This window comes from Capsicum annuum, chromosome 10, assembly GCF_002878395.1.
Source record: "Capsicum annuum cultivar UCD-10X-F1 chromosome 10, UCD10Xv1.1, whole genome shotgun sequence".
In the NCBI taxonomy this organism is placed as follows: domain Eukaryota; kingdom Viridiplantae; phylum Streptophyta; class Magnoliopsida; order Solanales; family Solanaceae; genus Capsicum; species Capsicum annuum.
Window position 1 is genome coordinate 170,297,756 of NC_061120.1, and position 14,857 is coordinate 170,312,612.

A 14,857-nucleotide genomic window follows, 5' to 3' on the forward strand; every position below is an offset into this window, starting at 1 on the left:
AACACTTAGAAGTGTTTCGATGGTTGTTATATATTGTACATTATATTGTGTTTTTAGTTAACAAATAAATTTTTGTTTTGATTATTACTTGAATTTTATTATATCATATTATTAAATACACTGAAAAGTGTAAAAGAAGACGATACAATAGACAAAATTATCATATACATACGTACTATTTTCTTAAATTATTATTCTATTTCATTAGGTTAATTTTTCTTCCATATTTTAGGATTCTTTACGTTTCTTTGTTTAGGATTTTGTAATGTTGTGTTTAGTTTTTTTTTTTTTTTTTAATAAAATTGGGGGTAGGGGGGAATGGGGATTACAATGTGGGGAATTAAAGCCTCACCAACAAGGTAGGAGTTCAGGTAACTAACCAACTAATCTACTAAGATTTTCCATTTATTGTTTTTTAGGTTGTTTGGATTTCTTTATTTAAGGTTTTCTTTATTTTAGGTCTAGGATTCAAATTGGAAGCTTTTAAATTTATATTGGTGTGGACTAACTTATATTTTGACTATATCGTTACAGTCGGTTAATTGGCCATCTAAAGAAAATCACAAAAGTTCCCGCAATAATGTGGCTTGAGAGAGACCCTAGCTTCTATCTCTATGGTATGGCATTTGCTTGCTGCAACATAGAAGTCATGTATTGGGGAAGTAATTCACCATTATAATCTTCTATTTCAATAATTTCAATTCAATTCAAATTGAAGTTATTTTAAAGTCTAATTCATAGTCTATATATGAAAAAACATGGCTATATTTGAAGCAGTAGAAAAGATATACCGACTATTTGATCAAAAAGAGAAATTAAGTGGTAAGAAGTTTGCAGGGATGATGAAACTAAGTCAAATTGCACAACTTCATGAATTAGTAAGAACTAATTATTCGCTTACTGAACACATCAATCATAATTTAAGGGGTGTTAATTATTAATTTATTCCACCTACCTTATTTGTATCTTAGCGATCTACAAATACTATATAACTAATTAAATAAGTTCCATCTTTACATGTTCAAAAGATGTTGAATTTAATTATTGTATTCATATTTATTATTTAAATAACTAAAATATTTAATTTAACGTTTGAACTTATTAAAATAAGGTACACGCGCGAAATGCGTACCTCTAAACTCTCTCTCTCTATATATATATGTAACCAATAAAAAAGGGTAAATAAGCTTATGTTGGTCGGATCGGACTCTTCGCAAATAACATCAGGTGTGTGTCGAATTCTTCAGAAATAATATTTTTTTTAAAGATTTGATACGGGTGCAATATTATGAAGAATCCGAGCTACTTACACTCTGTTTGGATGATGGTTTGCCATGATTTCATAATGTATGGTATAGTGTAGTATGATATTGTACTGTATGGTATAGTACAATATAATGTTTGGATTGACTGTATCGTTCACTGCTGTTTAATAATAATTTTATTGTTTAGTTTGATGGTATGATACTGTATCGTAACTAGTAAATTTACTAAAATGACCCCAATTATTATAATTTTTAAATTTATTAAAAATTATTAATAAATAAAATAATTTTCTTTCTCTTATATTGATAGATCAATCGACTCCAATATTCTTTCTTCTTTACCCTTATTCCATGCCTAAAAGGCTAAGATTAATTAGTACACCCTAATAGAACAAAATAAAGTATCAATTACCCTTATTGATACCACACAGAAACCAGGAAACCAAGCCTAGTGCATATACTTGCACTTTCAGTTAGCAACTGAAGCATAGATTAGTGGACTACAAAGCTGTAGTGGAATAGGATGATCAATGATTAAAGGTGAATACCGTGAAAATATATCAACATACATCATGAAAAAAGAACAAGAACTAAGGCTGATGTTGCAGGATCGGAAGTCCAAGCAAAGGGCATCTTTGACACCTGAATCAAGCAGAGAAGGATCGAAAATATTTTTCCGTTTTTCTTTAGTCACCAGAATCAAACAGAAGGATCAAAAACATTTACGAACACCCTGACTGACCAATCATACTTTTGGGAGCAGCTAGCATTTGGCTGATTGGAAGGGCATAATTGGAAGAAAAAAATAAAATCATGGGATATCACTAAATTGGTGGTTTTGTAAATTGACTGATTTCATGGTTATCAAACCATGAAAAGATACAATACCAAATCATGCCTTTCAGAAAACAATCAAAACAAACATAGTTTTCATTGTAACCATACCATACCATACCATAGGAAGCCACCATCCAAAAAGGCACTTAGTAAATAAGTATCTATTATAACATGTTAAATTATTACAGTATCATTTTACGTAACTTAAACCCATAGGATATAAAAGTATATGAATATATATTGTAGGATGAATTTTATTTCTCACCTTTAATACTGTAGGAAATGTATTGTTCATTCTTGATGATCATTTTTTCTTAATTTCTTGTTATTCCCTCCCAAATCTTCTTCCTGAATAATGGATTCAAAGTCAACTTGGAGAGTTGGATGCATGTTTGGTGAAGCTGAAAATCTTCTTTTGATACTTTTTTTGGGTGCGGGTGGACACGTTGTCATCACTGGGATTTTGTGATCCGAAGAAGTTGGTGTTGTAAATCCATCATCATCGGGATCGTCATCAGGATCATTTCTCGATTTGTGCGTGTCATCCTCATGCAAGGCTTGTGTTGATCTTCTATGTACCGTTCCAATTTCATATCTCGACCATGACCTACCTTTATCAGTTTGATCCTCTGAACAATTTCCTTGAAATATATCTTTCTTTCTGATATCATCATAATCATCATGATCTAGATTATTTTCATCTTGTTTTCGGTCGACGTTTCCATGTTGACCAGGTGCAATATCTACGCACCTATCTGGATTGTTGGACGTGGGAAGTTGTATGTCATCACTGGATTTCTTTTTCTCACCTTCTTCCTTCACTTGGAAAAGTTCTGAATTTGACATACCGAAGATTATTCTATTTCTTAGAGAGAAGAATGATCAAAAGTAGACTTGATCTAAACCAGTGTAGATGATGGAAAATAGAGAAGAATATGAAATCGTAGTTGATCGATCACCAATTCTCACTAGGTGAATGACTGATTGTGAGTTGATCTATGAACATGCCAATTTGTCAACCTCGATCAAATCTTTAGTCAAAAGAGGATGGGATTGAGGAACAGAGGAGAGAAAGAGAGAATTATATGTGGTTACTTTAATAAATAAAAAGATTGAGCTCAATTTCAATCAGCCGGCTAATGACATTTTCACCTTCCTAGCAGTAACAGTTTGTAGATATTATTGGTGTATATATATATTTATCGAATAACAAGTGTTTAATCATTATATAGTTTATACTTATTAAGACATAGATTATATGGTGGTTATATACTACATAGAATTTGTAAAAATTGAATACTAGAATTATTTTTCTATTGTGAACTTTGTTAAGCGCCGCTGTTTGGAGTAAATCTGAACAGCAAAATCGTTTTGCGTGCGGAGTTTTTTTCAAACGATCTTTTGTTATAATTTTTTGAGCTTATGAGGATTTTGAGTGTAAATGCATATAATTAAGCTTAATTCCGCTGGCAAAATGCCACTTTTGTTGCCCCTAGGCTGCGGGTTTGATCCCAGATTGAAGCAATTAAATTTTAAAATGTTAAAACATTGTTTTTATTGATAAAAACATAGAAACATGTGTAGTAAGTAGTAGTGCAAGTGGCAAGGTACCACTTTTGTCGCCCCTAGATCGTGAGTTCGATCCCAGATTGAAGCAATTAAAATTTTTAAATGTTTAAAATATTGTTTTTATTGATAAAAACAGATAAATAGGCATAGTAAGCAGTAGTAGACTCTGGTTGACTTAAGTTAATACTTAATATTATTTATTGACTTTTTATTTATTTATTTATTTATTTATTTATTTATTTATTTATTTATTTAATGGTTAGAGAAAGTATAATCTAATTTCTTATCTCTCTCGTCAAAATAAACAAATCCAATTTCCAAATATCAAAACATTGACTCTGTACTTCAACTCTTCAAGTTTACTGCCTACTTCTGTTTGCTGCCTGGTCGATTCTCTATCGTCGCTGGCAAAAGGCTTATCGTTGATCGTTTTCAGAATAAGAAAATTCGTCGTGGGCAATTGTAATGAATTATGGATATTATGATATTAGTAATATTATTAAAAGTTTAAGTTTGGTCATTTTATTACTATTCTTTTATTATTGATTGATTTATTAATTGTCCTATAGACCGAAAATATGAATAATCCGATTAATTTAGTCGATAAGTTTACTTGGCACCCGGTGAGTTCGAATTCTGGATCCGCCTCTGGGTGAACGATCTAGGAAGGTCAAGGGAGAAAGAAGAATGCAGTTAGAATAAGAAGGGAAAAGCAAGATAGAGCCCCGGGACCATCAAATATTGAGCGAGTAATTTATATGCTTCGATGTGTATTAATAGATACTTAAATTTGTATAAAATTAAACAAGTAGATTCACGAGTGCTATGTAGCACCTACATGAGAATTCGCATGAGATTGCGTTACTTTTCTTAAAATATTTCATTGTTAGTTTTCTAACTTCATATGCTATAAATGTGACGAGCTTTCCTAAGATGGAATTGTTAGAGAAAGACAATTATAAAAGGAAAAATACATAAAGTAGCATATTTAAGTATTAAATTACAAAAAATAACAACACTTTTATCAAATTATATTTTATAGCATATGTATTTATATGTATTTGTATTTTTGTAGCAACAGTTTGTAAAAATACAAATACATATGGATCATAAGGGTAGTAAAAATCATATGCATTTATATTTTTGTAGCAACAGTTTGCAAAAATATAAAATATAACTCGCTATATTCTGTAATTATAAAATTATTGCTATAAAACTCATAATTAAGAGAATAAATATGTTATTTCTGAATTTTGCCCATTATAAAATAATGATTAATGGCTTCCCACCTAAAATATCTAAAAGAAGTACACTTTAGATAAAAATCTACATGTCTGATTTTCCTTTATAGAAAATCAAGGTCTCTTTGGAAGTTTGGCTTTAAGCCATCAATTTTGTCAAATCGGGCCTTACTTCATATATTGAATTTTTGTAACTAAAAATTACATATAAATACAAGGTAATTTTATCTTATTACATAAAATTTTATATTGAAAAATAAATTATAAAAATCTCAAATTAATTATTCAAATTCCGACCTTTTTACTTTTTCTCTCTTCCTTTGTATACATCCCAAATAGCTCCATATTTTCTTCCTAAAATCTTGCTACCTTATCTCTCCAGTTATCTATCTGCATTAAATCTCCTTATTATCTCTCCATATCCACAAATTTCGATCTACAATAATCTCTCTTTAAAAAAATAATTTCTCTATTTTCTCCGTTCAAAATCAACAAAATCTTCTCCGTCCAAAATTATCTTTTTTCCGTTCAAAATCGATAAAATCTTCTTCATTTTCATCAAAAATCCAGAGAAAAACTGCAATTTCATCCAATATATGATTCTCTGAATTCGGGAATATATGTTTCTCTGAATTTCATCAAAAACGAATTAAGTTGAATCTTCTCCATATAATGGTCGCGTATTGTTATTCCCGTTGTTGGTTTCGTTCTTGATTCTTTTGATTATGAAAAACCCAATTTCGTAGAGAATCGTTCGAATTACCGAAATGATCCAGTAACAATAAAGAAATTGAGGGAAGTTGCTGGTTCAAGTTCAAACAAGAAAGCTCCAAAATCGTCCAGTAAGAAAAAGGTTGATGATTCTGGACGACCATGTCTACAGAAAGTTTAGTTATCATTATAATATGTATTAGCAGCACTATTCTATGTATAAGATTTCATTATACAATTGTTAAGATTATATAGTGAATTGTATAAGGTGTTCGTATATATGTGAAACAGTATTAGATTATATTTATTACTTGTATAAAGTTTACACATACATGTGAAACTGTTGTATGAGGTTGTCTTTTATTTGTTTTGACAGTATGATTCTATGTATAAGATTTCATTAGACATGCATTAATACTATATTATTAATTGTATAAGGTTAACATATGCATGTTTAACAATGTTCTAAAATTTGATAACGTTATACACGAAACTATATTGTATGAAGATATTGTAACATTGAATTGGTTGATCTATACAAATGTTTTACTACATGTATATTACTATAGCATAAAACGTTACAATAATAGCTGCAAAAAAAAAATTTTCTCACGAAATATTGTACGATGATATAGATATCATGTCAAAATATTTTATCATACATAAGTCTATATGTATGATGAGTCATTATACATTAGTTTATCAGATTTTCACACTTTTTTATAATGTATAGGAACAACCAATACAATAGTAATTACATTAACTGCAGTAACACATTAAAAAATGAACTTCTTTAAAATCTATAACAATCAAATTTTTCATATTTATTCAACGTATAATATAATACAATACATATAAAAAAAATAACAAAACTCAACAACTATAATACAACAACTACAATTTCTATTAAAATATGTATCAGCGGCGCTATTATGTTCATATTAATTTTTCTGAGAACTGAAGAAAGCAGTAGAAGATGTGTTTTTGTTTTTTCATTAAACGTAATTCAACAAAGAAGAAAATTTAATGTGATGTTTAACATACTTTTTGAATTTAAATGTCAGTTACTATATTTAATAATGCACCACTAAATGTTGAGTAACTAATGACGTGAATTAAGGAACAGATTGATATTATCAGATTTATCTTTCCTTAAATATAGCCTAATCAGATTTATCATACATTCTAGCAATGTATGAGAGTTGACAAGATGTATGAGTATCTTTCTCAAAATCGAGAGAGAAAGACTGAAGAGATTTTATGTAATTACTTTCACTTGGTAGGAGATTTATGTGGTTTATACTTCTTTTTAATGCTAACACTAATTAATCTAGCGTCAAAGTGGCCGGACATTATGTGAAAATAACGAGGTAGAACCTTTGGCGAAGTATCCAATGCACACAAATTCTAATATTTTGTATTTCAGTTTTATCTGTCTTTGTCAATTTTGCATAGAATTAGAATATAGTAAGTGCAAATACTAAAATGATAATTGTTCATATTAGGTTAGAAATTGTAGGAGTTTTAATGATGCAACCAACACGTGTGGTCATCGTAGTTTTCAACTTCTCAGGACTTTTTAACAACTACTACTACTAATTCCCCCTATAAATTAATGCTCTTGTGCATGATCATATATAGTCTTAACTAATTTTTAGCACCCGAGGTTTGTATCATGTTAATTCTCTTGGTAGATTTATGGTTCCCAATGCAAAGTCAAAGACTTTTTGAGGTTTTTTTCTACATTTACTTATCTGATTAGGAAGAACTCGCTTTCTCTTCTAATAATTAATTTTTTATTGGGCTTATAAAGAACTAGTAAAATGATTGTGACTTCATGCACATGAGAAAGGAGCTTAAGGTAAAACTGGTTGATTTGTCCGCCCCGCGTGAGAGATACTCAAATGGTCACTGGACTTAAACATTTTTTCTCAGAAAATCACTTAACTTTATTTCTTACTTCAAAAGTTACTCAACTTAGGATTGTTCTCTCATAAAGTCACTCAACTTTGATTTTTACTTCAAAAGCCACTTAAGTGTGAATATTTTACTTATAAAGTCACTCAATTTATTTAATCATTTATTTTAATTAAAATTTGCTAACTTAAAATTTTATTTAAAACAAAAATTCTAAAAAAACCAAAAAAATATTTGAACCATATTTATTACATATTCTCATGTTTACTTTATATTTAACTCTCTGAAATTTTAAAATATCCTAAATAGTTTATATCAATTCACTTATAATGGTAATATTAATTTTTAAGATTTTTCGAATCATATTCATATAGTTGATTAGATTTAATTAACTTTCAACGTGATACTTATTTACGAAATTAATTTTCAATCATAATGCAATTTTTTATATTACCACTTGTATAATATACATATGCATCAAATAAATACAATGAATTCTATTCCTAATAAGTTGATAAAAGGGATCGTTATAAATTTTAAACTAAAATGATATGATATAAAACATTACCAAATGTTATTAAACATTAGTACATTATAATATATACACAGCTACGAATTAAAATTACCCGCAAAAATTATACAATCAAATGAGTGTGGTTTTGGGATATTAATTGATGATCTGTATAACTATATATACTTTATAGTATAGAGTAGCCGTTAGACAAGAAAATAGTAGTAAAATCAAAATTCTAAGAAATAAAAAAGATATTCAATCAAACCATTTAAATGAGTTTTGGATATGGCCAGATCACTTAATTGATTGTGTAAATGAAAATCTTTTTTATTTTTAAAATTTTTTGTTTTAAATAAAAATTACATGATAACAAATTTTAATGAAAAAAATTAATTAAATAGCTTGAGTGACTTTTCGAAAAAAGAATTCATAGTTGAGTGACTTTTGAAGTAAAAATTAAAGTTAAGTGACTTTCTGAGAAAAGAACTCATAATTGAGTGATTTTTGAAGTAAAAATCAAAGTTGAGTTACTTTCTGAGAGAAAAATCATAAGTTGAGTGACCATTAACTTCTCAAATTTAGTATTTAAAAGAAAAAAGGGTCTAACACATCTTTGATAAGTAAGACTGCCTACATAAACTTTTGTGGTTCGGTGTTTCTTCGAAATCAGCGCATGACAAAAGCTTTAGTGCATTAAATTTTATTTTGCCACATTAATTATCTGTCTTTTTTTGCTAATTGCTTGCTTTTGTAAACCCCAAACTTTCAGTCATGAATACACCTACTTGAAAGTGTTTGAAATCATAGGGGGCAATCGATCTACTATAGTAATTTTTCCAAAAAATAGTTGATGTATGACATGTATTTGTATATAACTTTTAGCACCTACCTCATTAAGTTACTCAACCAAAGTAAATTGACATGATTTGATGTTAATGCCCTTTGCGGAAAAGTACTCCAATTCTTTTATGTCGAAATTCAATTTTTTTGGTCTGATTCATCATCATCAAACAGGCAGCATGTAGATTTTCAGGAAATTACATGATATAGTTTCAATAGCGGATAACTTTGAATTTTTAATCCTAATAAGTAAAATTTTTAATGACTAGCCTTTCTTCTTTCCCTTTCAAGTATAGTACAAGTATAATTTTGCCCCTCTATACCTCAAATATTTTTAAACTTTCATACTCATTTGTCTCTCAAATTCTATTTTTATTTTTATTATTTTTACTTTTTATTTTTCCGTTAATTTAATTTTCATGTTTTAATTCATTTGTTTCAATCTTTATTTTTTTCTTTTTTTTCTCAAATATTATCTATTTCTTCATTTTTTTTAATTCATTTGTCTCAACCTTTATTTTTGTTTTATTTTTGATTTTTTTTATCATTTCTCTATTTTCACCTCATTTTTCTCAAACTTTATTTTTATTTTTTCCCTCTCATTTTTTTTTCTAGCTTTTTTAATTCTTCAATTTTTTCTTAATCTTTATTTTTTCTTGTCTTTTTTTTTTCTCAATCTTTTTTTTTTATTTCTCTAGTTTGTTTGATCTCTTTTTTATTTTTTCTCAACTTTTATTATATTTTTCTAATAAATAAAAGATTGAATAATCCCCAAAGGAATCTTTCCTTTTTGACATAAAAACAAATTTAAGGGCATGAATTATTGTTAGAAAGTTCTTTGGGATAAGTTTTGTCTCTAACGCAAAAATTATAGACCAACTCATAAATCAAGACACAATGTGGTAGTGTCAAGTCTTGCTTGTAGAGCATAACTTGTTGTTTGAAAATCTTTGAGTTTTGCTTCTAAGGCAAGAGTTATAGAATATCTCATAAATCAAAAAACAATATGGTAGTGTCAACACTTGTCCATTGGGCGTAACTTGTTCTTTTGGGAGGTTCTTGGGCTAAGATTTGTCTTAGAGACAATACTTATAGCACATCACATAAATCAAGACACAATATGATAGTGCCAACTCTTGTCTATGGGGCATAACTTGTTGGCTAAGTCTTGCCTCTACGATAAGAGTTATAAAATATCTCAAAAATCAAGACATAGTGCGGTAGTGTCAACTTTTTCTCGTGGGGCGTAGCTTGATGTTTGAAAGTCCTTGGGCTAATTCGAGCCTCCAAGGCTAGAGTTATAGAACATCTCACAAATCAAAACATAATATGGTAGTGTCAAATCTTACCCATGGGACATAACTTGTTGTTTAAAAGTCCTTGATTTATAAAATATCTCATAAATCAAAGCACAATGTGGTAGTGTTAAATCTTGTCCATGGAGCGTAACTTGTTTAAAAGTCCTTGGGCTAATTCTTGCCTCTAAACTAAGAGTTATAGAACATCTCATAAATCAAAACATAATGTGATACTGTCAACTCTTACCCATGGGGCATAACTTGTTATTTGAAAGTCCTTGGGTTAAGTATTGCCTCTAAGGCAAGAGTTATAGAATATCTCATAACTCAAAACACAACGTGGTAATGTCAACTCTTTCCTATGGGGCACAACTTGTTACTTGAAAGTCCTTTGTTTAAGTCTTTCCTATGAGAAAAGAGTTATAAAATATCTCATAAATCAATACATAATGTGGTGGTGTCAACTCTTGCCCATGGGGTATAACTTGTTGTTTGATGGTCCTTAGGTTGAGTCTTACCTCTAAGACAAGAGTTATAGAGCATTTCATAAGTAAAATATACTATGTATTAGTGTTAACTCTTGCCCAATATACATAACTTCTTTGAAATTTTTTAGGAAAGTCATATCTCTATGGCGAGAGTTGTAGAACATCTCACAAATAAAGACATAACGTGGTAGTGTCAACTCTTGCATGTGGGAAATAATTTATTGTTTGAAAGTCCCTAAGCTAAGTCTTGCCTCTAAGGCAAGAGTTGTAGAACATCTCATAAATGAAGACATAACGTGGTAGTGTCAACTCTTGCCCGTGGGGCATAATTTGTAGTTTGAAAGTCTTTGAGCTAAGTCTTGCCTCTACGGAAAGAGTTGTAGAACATCTCATAAATGAAGACATAACATGGCAGTGTCAACTCTTGCCCGTGAGACATAATTTGTAGTTTGAAAGTCCTTGATCTAAGTCTTTCCTCTAAGACAATAGTTGTAGAACATCTCATAAATGAAAACATAACGTGGTAGCGTCTACTCTTGCCTAGGGGGGCATAATTTGTTATTTGAAAGTCCTTGAGTTAAATCTTGCCTCTAAGGTAACTATTATAGAATATCTCATAAATCAAAACACAAGGTGGTAGTGTCAACTCTTGCCCACGAAACATAACTTATTATTTTAAAGTCATAAGTCTTGCCTCTACAATGTGGTAGTATCAACTCTTGCCCATGAAATGTAGCTTGTTGTTTGAAAGTCATAAGTCTTGCCTTTATAATGTGATTGTGTCAACTCTTGTCATGAGATGTAACTTGGTTGGAAGAAATCGAAGAAAAGAACAAAAATAATAAAAATTGCGAAAAAGAGGAAAATGAAGAAGAATATTAAAAAATAAAAATCAAAGAAAATGTAGAAGTTGAAAGAGAAAGGGAAAAAAATAAAGGTTGATAAAAATAATTAAAAATATAAAGGCCGAGAAAAATTTAAAAAGAAAAGAAAAAATAAAAATCAAAGAAAAATATTTTTTTTTATAAAAGCAGTCGTTGAGAGGAGTAAAGAAAAAAAAGTAAGGGTTGAAAAAAACTAAAAAGAATAAAAAAAAGAGGAAAGAAAAATAAAAAATCAAAGTAAAATAAAAAAGAAAAAAAGAAGTTGAGAGGAAAAAAGAAAAAAGTAAGGGTTGAGAAAAATAAAAAATATAAAGAGAAAAAAATGAAAGTTGAAAGATGAATAAGTATGTAGTTGTTATCCATTATAAGGATCATTTATGTAATTTACTCTATTGATCAGGGGTAATTTTGTCTGAAAATATATCACATAATAGCTAAAGGCTATTTATATGAAGTTTTTTAATTTGGGGTCAAAACTTGGAAACCACCTTATTTTGAGGCTATTTCTGTAGTTTCCCTGTAGATTTTCCCTCTGAGAGGACAATGCCTTTTTCCTACTAGGCCCTGAATGTCCAATGGACTTATTCTGTCAAATCCTGTAGGACTATCTTTGATCTGAGGCCCAATTTTTGCCACCTCATGGATGGGATGATGGTTCATCTAAAAAGGAAAAATTATAGACACTCTTTAAAACCCAACTATATAAATAATAGGAAAAAAGCATAAATACCCCCCCCCCCCCCCCCACCCCCAAACTTTTCATCATAGCTTGCTTTAATACTTAAACTTAATTCGCAATTATTTACCTCCCTCATGAACTTTAACGTATATTATTTTGCTCCCTTCGTGTCTCAGGCCAAGCCAAGTCTAGTTGTTGTATAATCACCTGCAATTTGATAGGTCCACGTCATTAATAAGGCACCTTTAATCTGAACCGCATTAATCTTAAAATACCCAACCCATTCTCAAATAAAATCCAATCTGACCTTTTCTCTTAATAAATACCCCTAACCCATCATTTCCTTTTCCATTCTTTCCCCAAAAAAGCTAATCTTTCCAAAAAGGAACCTAGTCCCTAACCTTTTCCTAATCAATCCTTAGATTTATGGAGCTGCTAATATGTTCTAGTTGTGGATGTTAGTAATCCCTTTCATTTACCTCTGTTTTGTTTCTAGGTTTTTTATCTAATCGATTTTTAAATGATTTGACTTTTCAATTTTCACTAAAGCTCGTATGTTTTTCAAAATTTTTGCAGTTTAAAAATGACTTTTGCGTATATTACCTTGAAATTTCATCATGGAGGAATATTACAATAAAAATCTCGTATTAAATACATCAAAAGCATGGAGACTGATTCTTTAGACGTGGATGTTGATAAAATTTCTTACTTTGAGTTTGTAGGCTATGTTAAGAAAATTGAATACAATTGTTCCTCTTGCCTTATTTATATTAGACGACCTAAGTCTAACCGTTTGGTAAAGGTTACATATGATAGGGATATTTTGGATATTGTACCTCAATTAAAAAATGGGAATATGGCTGAACTGTATGTGTCACACTTAACTGAAGAACCTGATGTGGTTCCCACCCTTGAATATGATAACTATGTGGGTGAAGAATCTTTTTCTTTTTTTGATAAAGAGCCTTCACAAATATCTGTGGATAACTTAGGATTTGAAGAAGCTGAAGAAACTGCACAATCTACTATTGCTGTTAGTGAAGTTTCTTCTATTGTTGAATTAGGTGGAGGTTCTTCCACTATTGGAGAGGAGTTGGGTGGAGCTTCTGCTGATGTTGTGGAGGAGTTGGATAGGAGTGGTGCTACTATTGAGAAAGATTTGGGTGGGGGTTGTTCTAGTATTGAAGAAGATTTGGGTGGGGGTTGTGCTAGTATTGGGGAAGATTTGGGTGGAACTTCTGCTGCTACTGCATCATATGTTTCAGTAGTACATTCCAATTGGAAAAGTGATAATCAAGATTGTGAAAATTCTGATTATGGAAATTTGCTTGAATGTGATAATGAATATGGTAGTGATACTCAAGAGAAGGTTAGGGTTTTGAGAGGAGAAAAGAGAGCTGCCAAAAAAAAAGAGCCTAGAGATAAAGGGGTTAATTTAGGCATAAAAATAGTTGATGTGGGATACAATGAATATTTGTTCAAAAAAAAAAAAACTTCATAGGATATGATGAGCCATATGTTGATTCAGATGAAGATGCTAGTTTTGAAATAGATATTAATGTAGATGTTGATGATGAGGATGAGGTTCAACATCCTGTAAGAAGTATGAAAAAGGCAAGGAGGGCAAAATAACTAAAAAAAGAGTTGTGTTTGATCGTACTTGTAAGTTAATTGTTTGAAAAATCGATCTAGATTTTAAAAATGTTAAGCAATTTAGAGAAACTATTATTAGATATGCAGTTAAAGAACATGTAGAGCTGGACAAGTATATAAATGAACCAACTAGGGTGAGGGTTAAATGTGGAAATGGTTGTCCATGGTTATTGTTTGATAGTCATGATTTAAAAAATGGAGATTTTCTTGTGCAAAAGTATTATTCAGTGCATGCATGTATTGTCACAACCACAAATAAATTGGTCAATTCAAAGTATTTTGCAGAGGGGTATAGGGATAGAATTACTTTTTAGTCTGGCATTAGAATTTTTCAATTGCAATATCTAGAAAAAAAAAGTTGGAGGTGTATGTTGGGAGAACTGTGACAAGAAAATCAAGAAATATTGTGTTGCAACATACAATGGGTGATCATGTGGAGAAATTTAAAAAAATTCTTGATTATAAAGATGAAATTGTAAAGACTAATTCAAACAACACATGTGTGGTAAGGCTTAGTGAAGAAACTTTTGAAGGTGAAGACAAAAGTTTCAATCCTTCTATATTTGTTTTGATGCTTTGAAGAAAACATTCAAAACTGGATGTAGAAGATGTATTGAATTTAATGATTGTTTCTTAAAAGATGTTTGTAAAGGACAATTGCTTGTAGCCGTTTATAAAGATAGGAATAACCAAATGCTATCACTGGCTTGGATAGTGGTTGAAGTTGAAAACACTTTTACTTGGACATGATTTATTACACTTGTTATGCATGATCTAGAGTTTGGTGATGGGACAGGATTGACAACCATGACTGATATGCAGAAGGTAATTTATTTTATCTTATTCATTTCCGTTTTAACTATTTTATTCTTTTTCTATATTCTTATGCCAGCTAATCATTTTATATGTTGTTGAAGGGTCTCGACACTATAATTCTACAGTTACTGTCAAATGCAGAACA

The 14,857-nt window shown here is 30.0% G+C and overlaps 1 protein-coding gene and 1 non-coding gene across 2 annotated transcripts; both read right to left on the minus strand.

Moving 5' to 3' along the window:
• Positions 1 to 1,882: 1,882 nt before the first annotated feature.
• On the minus strand, positions 1,883 to 3,271 carry LOC107844893. The gene has a single exon (XM_016689222.2). The coding sequence runs from the start codon at positions 2,946 to 2,948 to the stop codon at positions 2,394 to 2,396; it is 555 nt and encodes a 184-aa protein (XP_016544708.1). The 5' UTR covers positions 2,949 to 3,271; the 3' UTR covers positions 1,883 to 2,393.
• On the minus strand, positions 2,612 to 2,710 carry LOC124888207. Its single transcript, XR_007046338.1, has one exon. It is a non-coding gene; the product is annotated as a U6 spliceosomal RNA (small nuclear RNA).
• Positions 3,272 to 14,857: the final 11,586 nt, after the last annotated feature.

Coding starts and splice junctions, on each gene's coding strand:
- LOC107844893 (XM_016689222.2), bottom strand. CDS start 2,948: ATGTCAAATTCAGAACTTTTCCAAGTGAAGGAAGAAGGTGAGAAAAAG.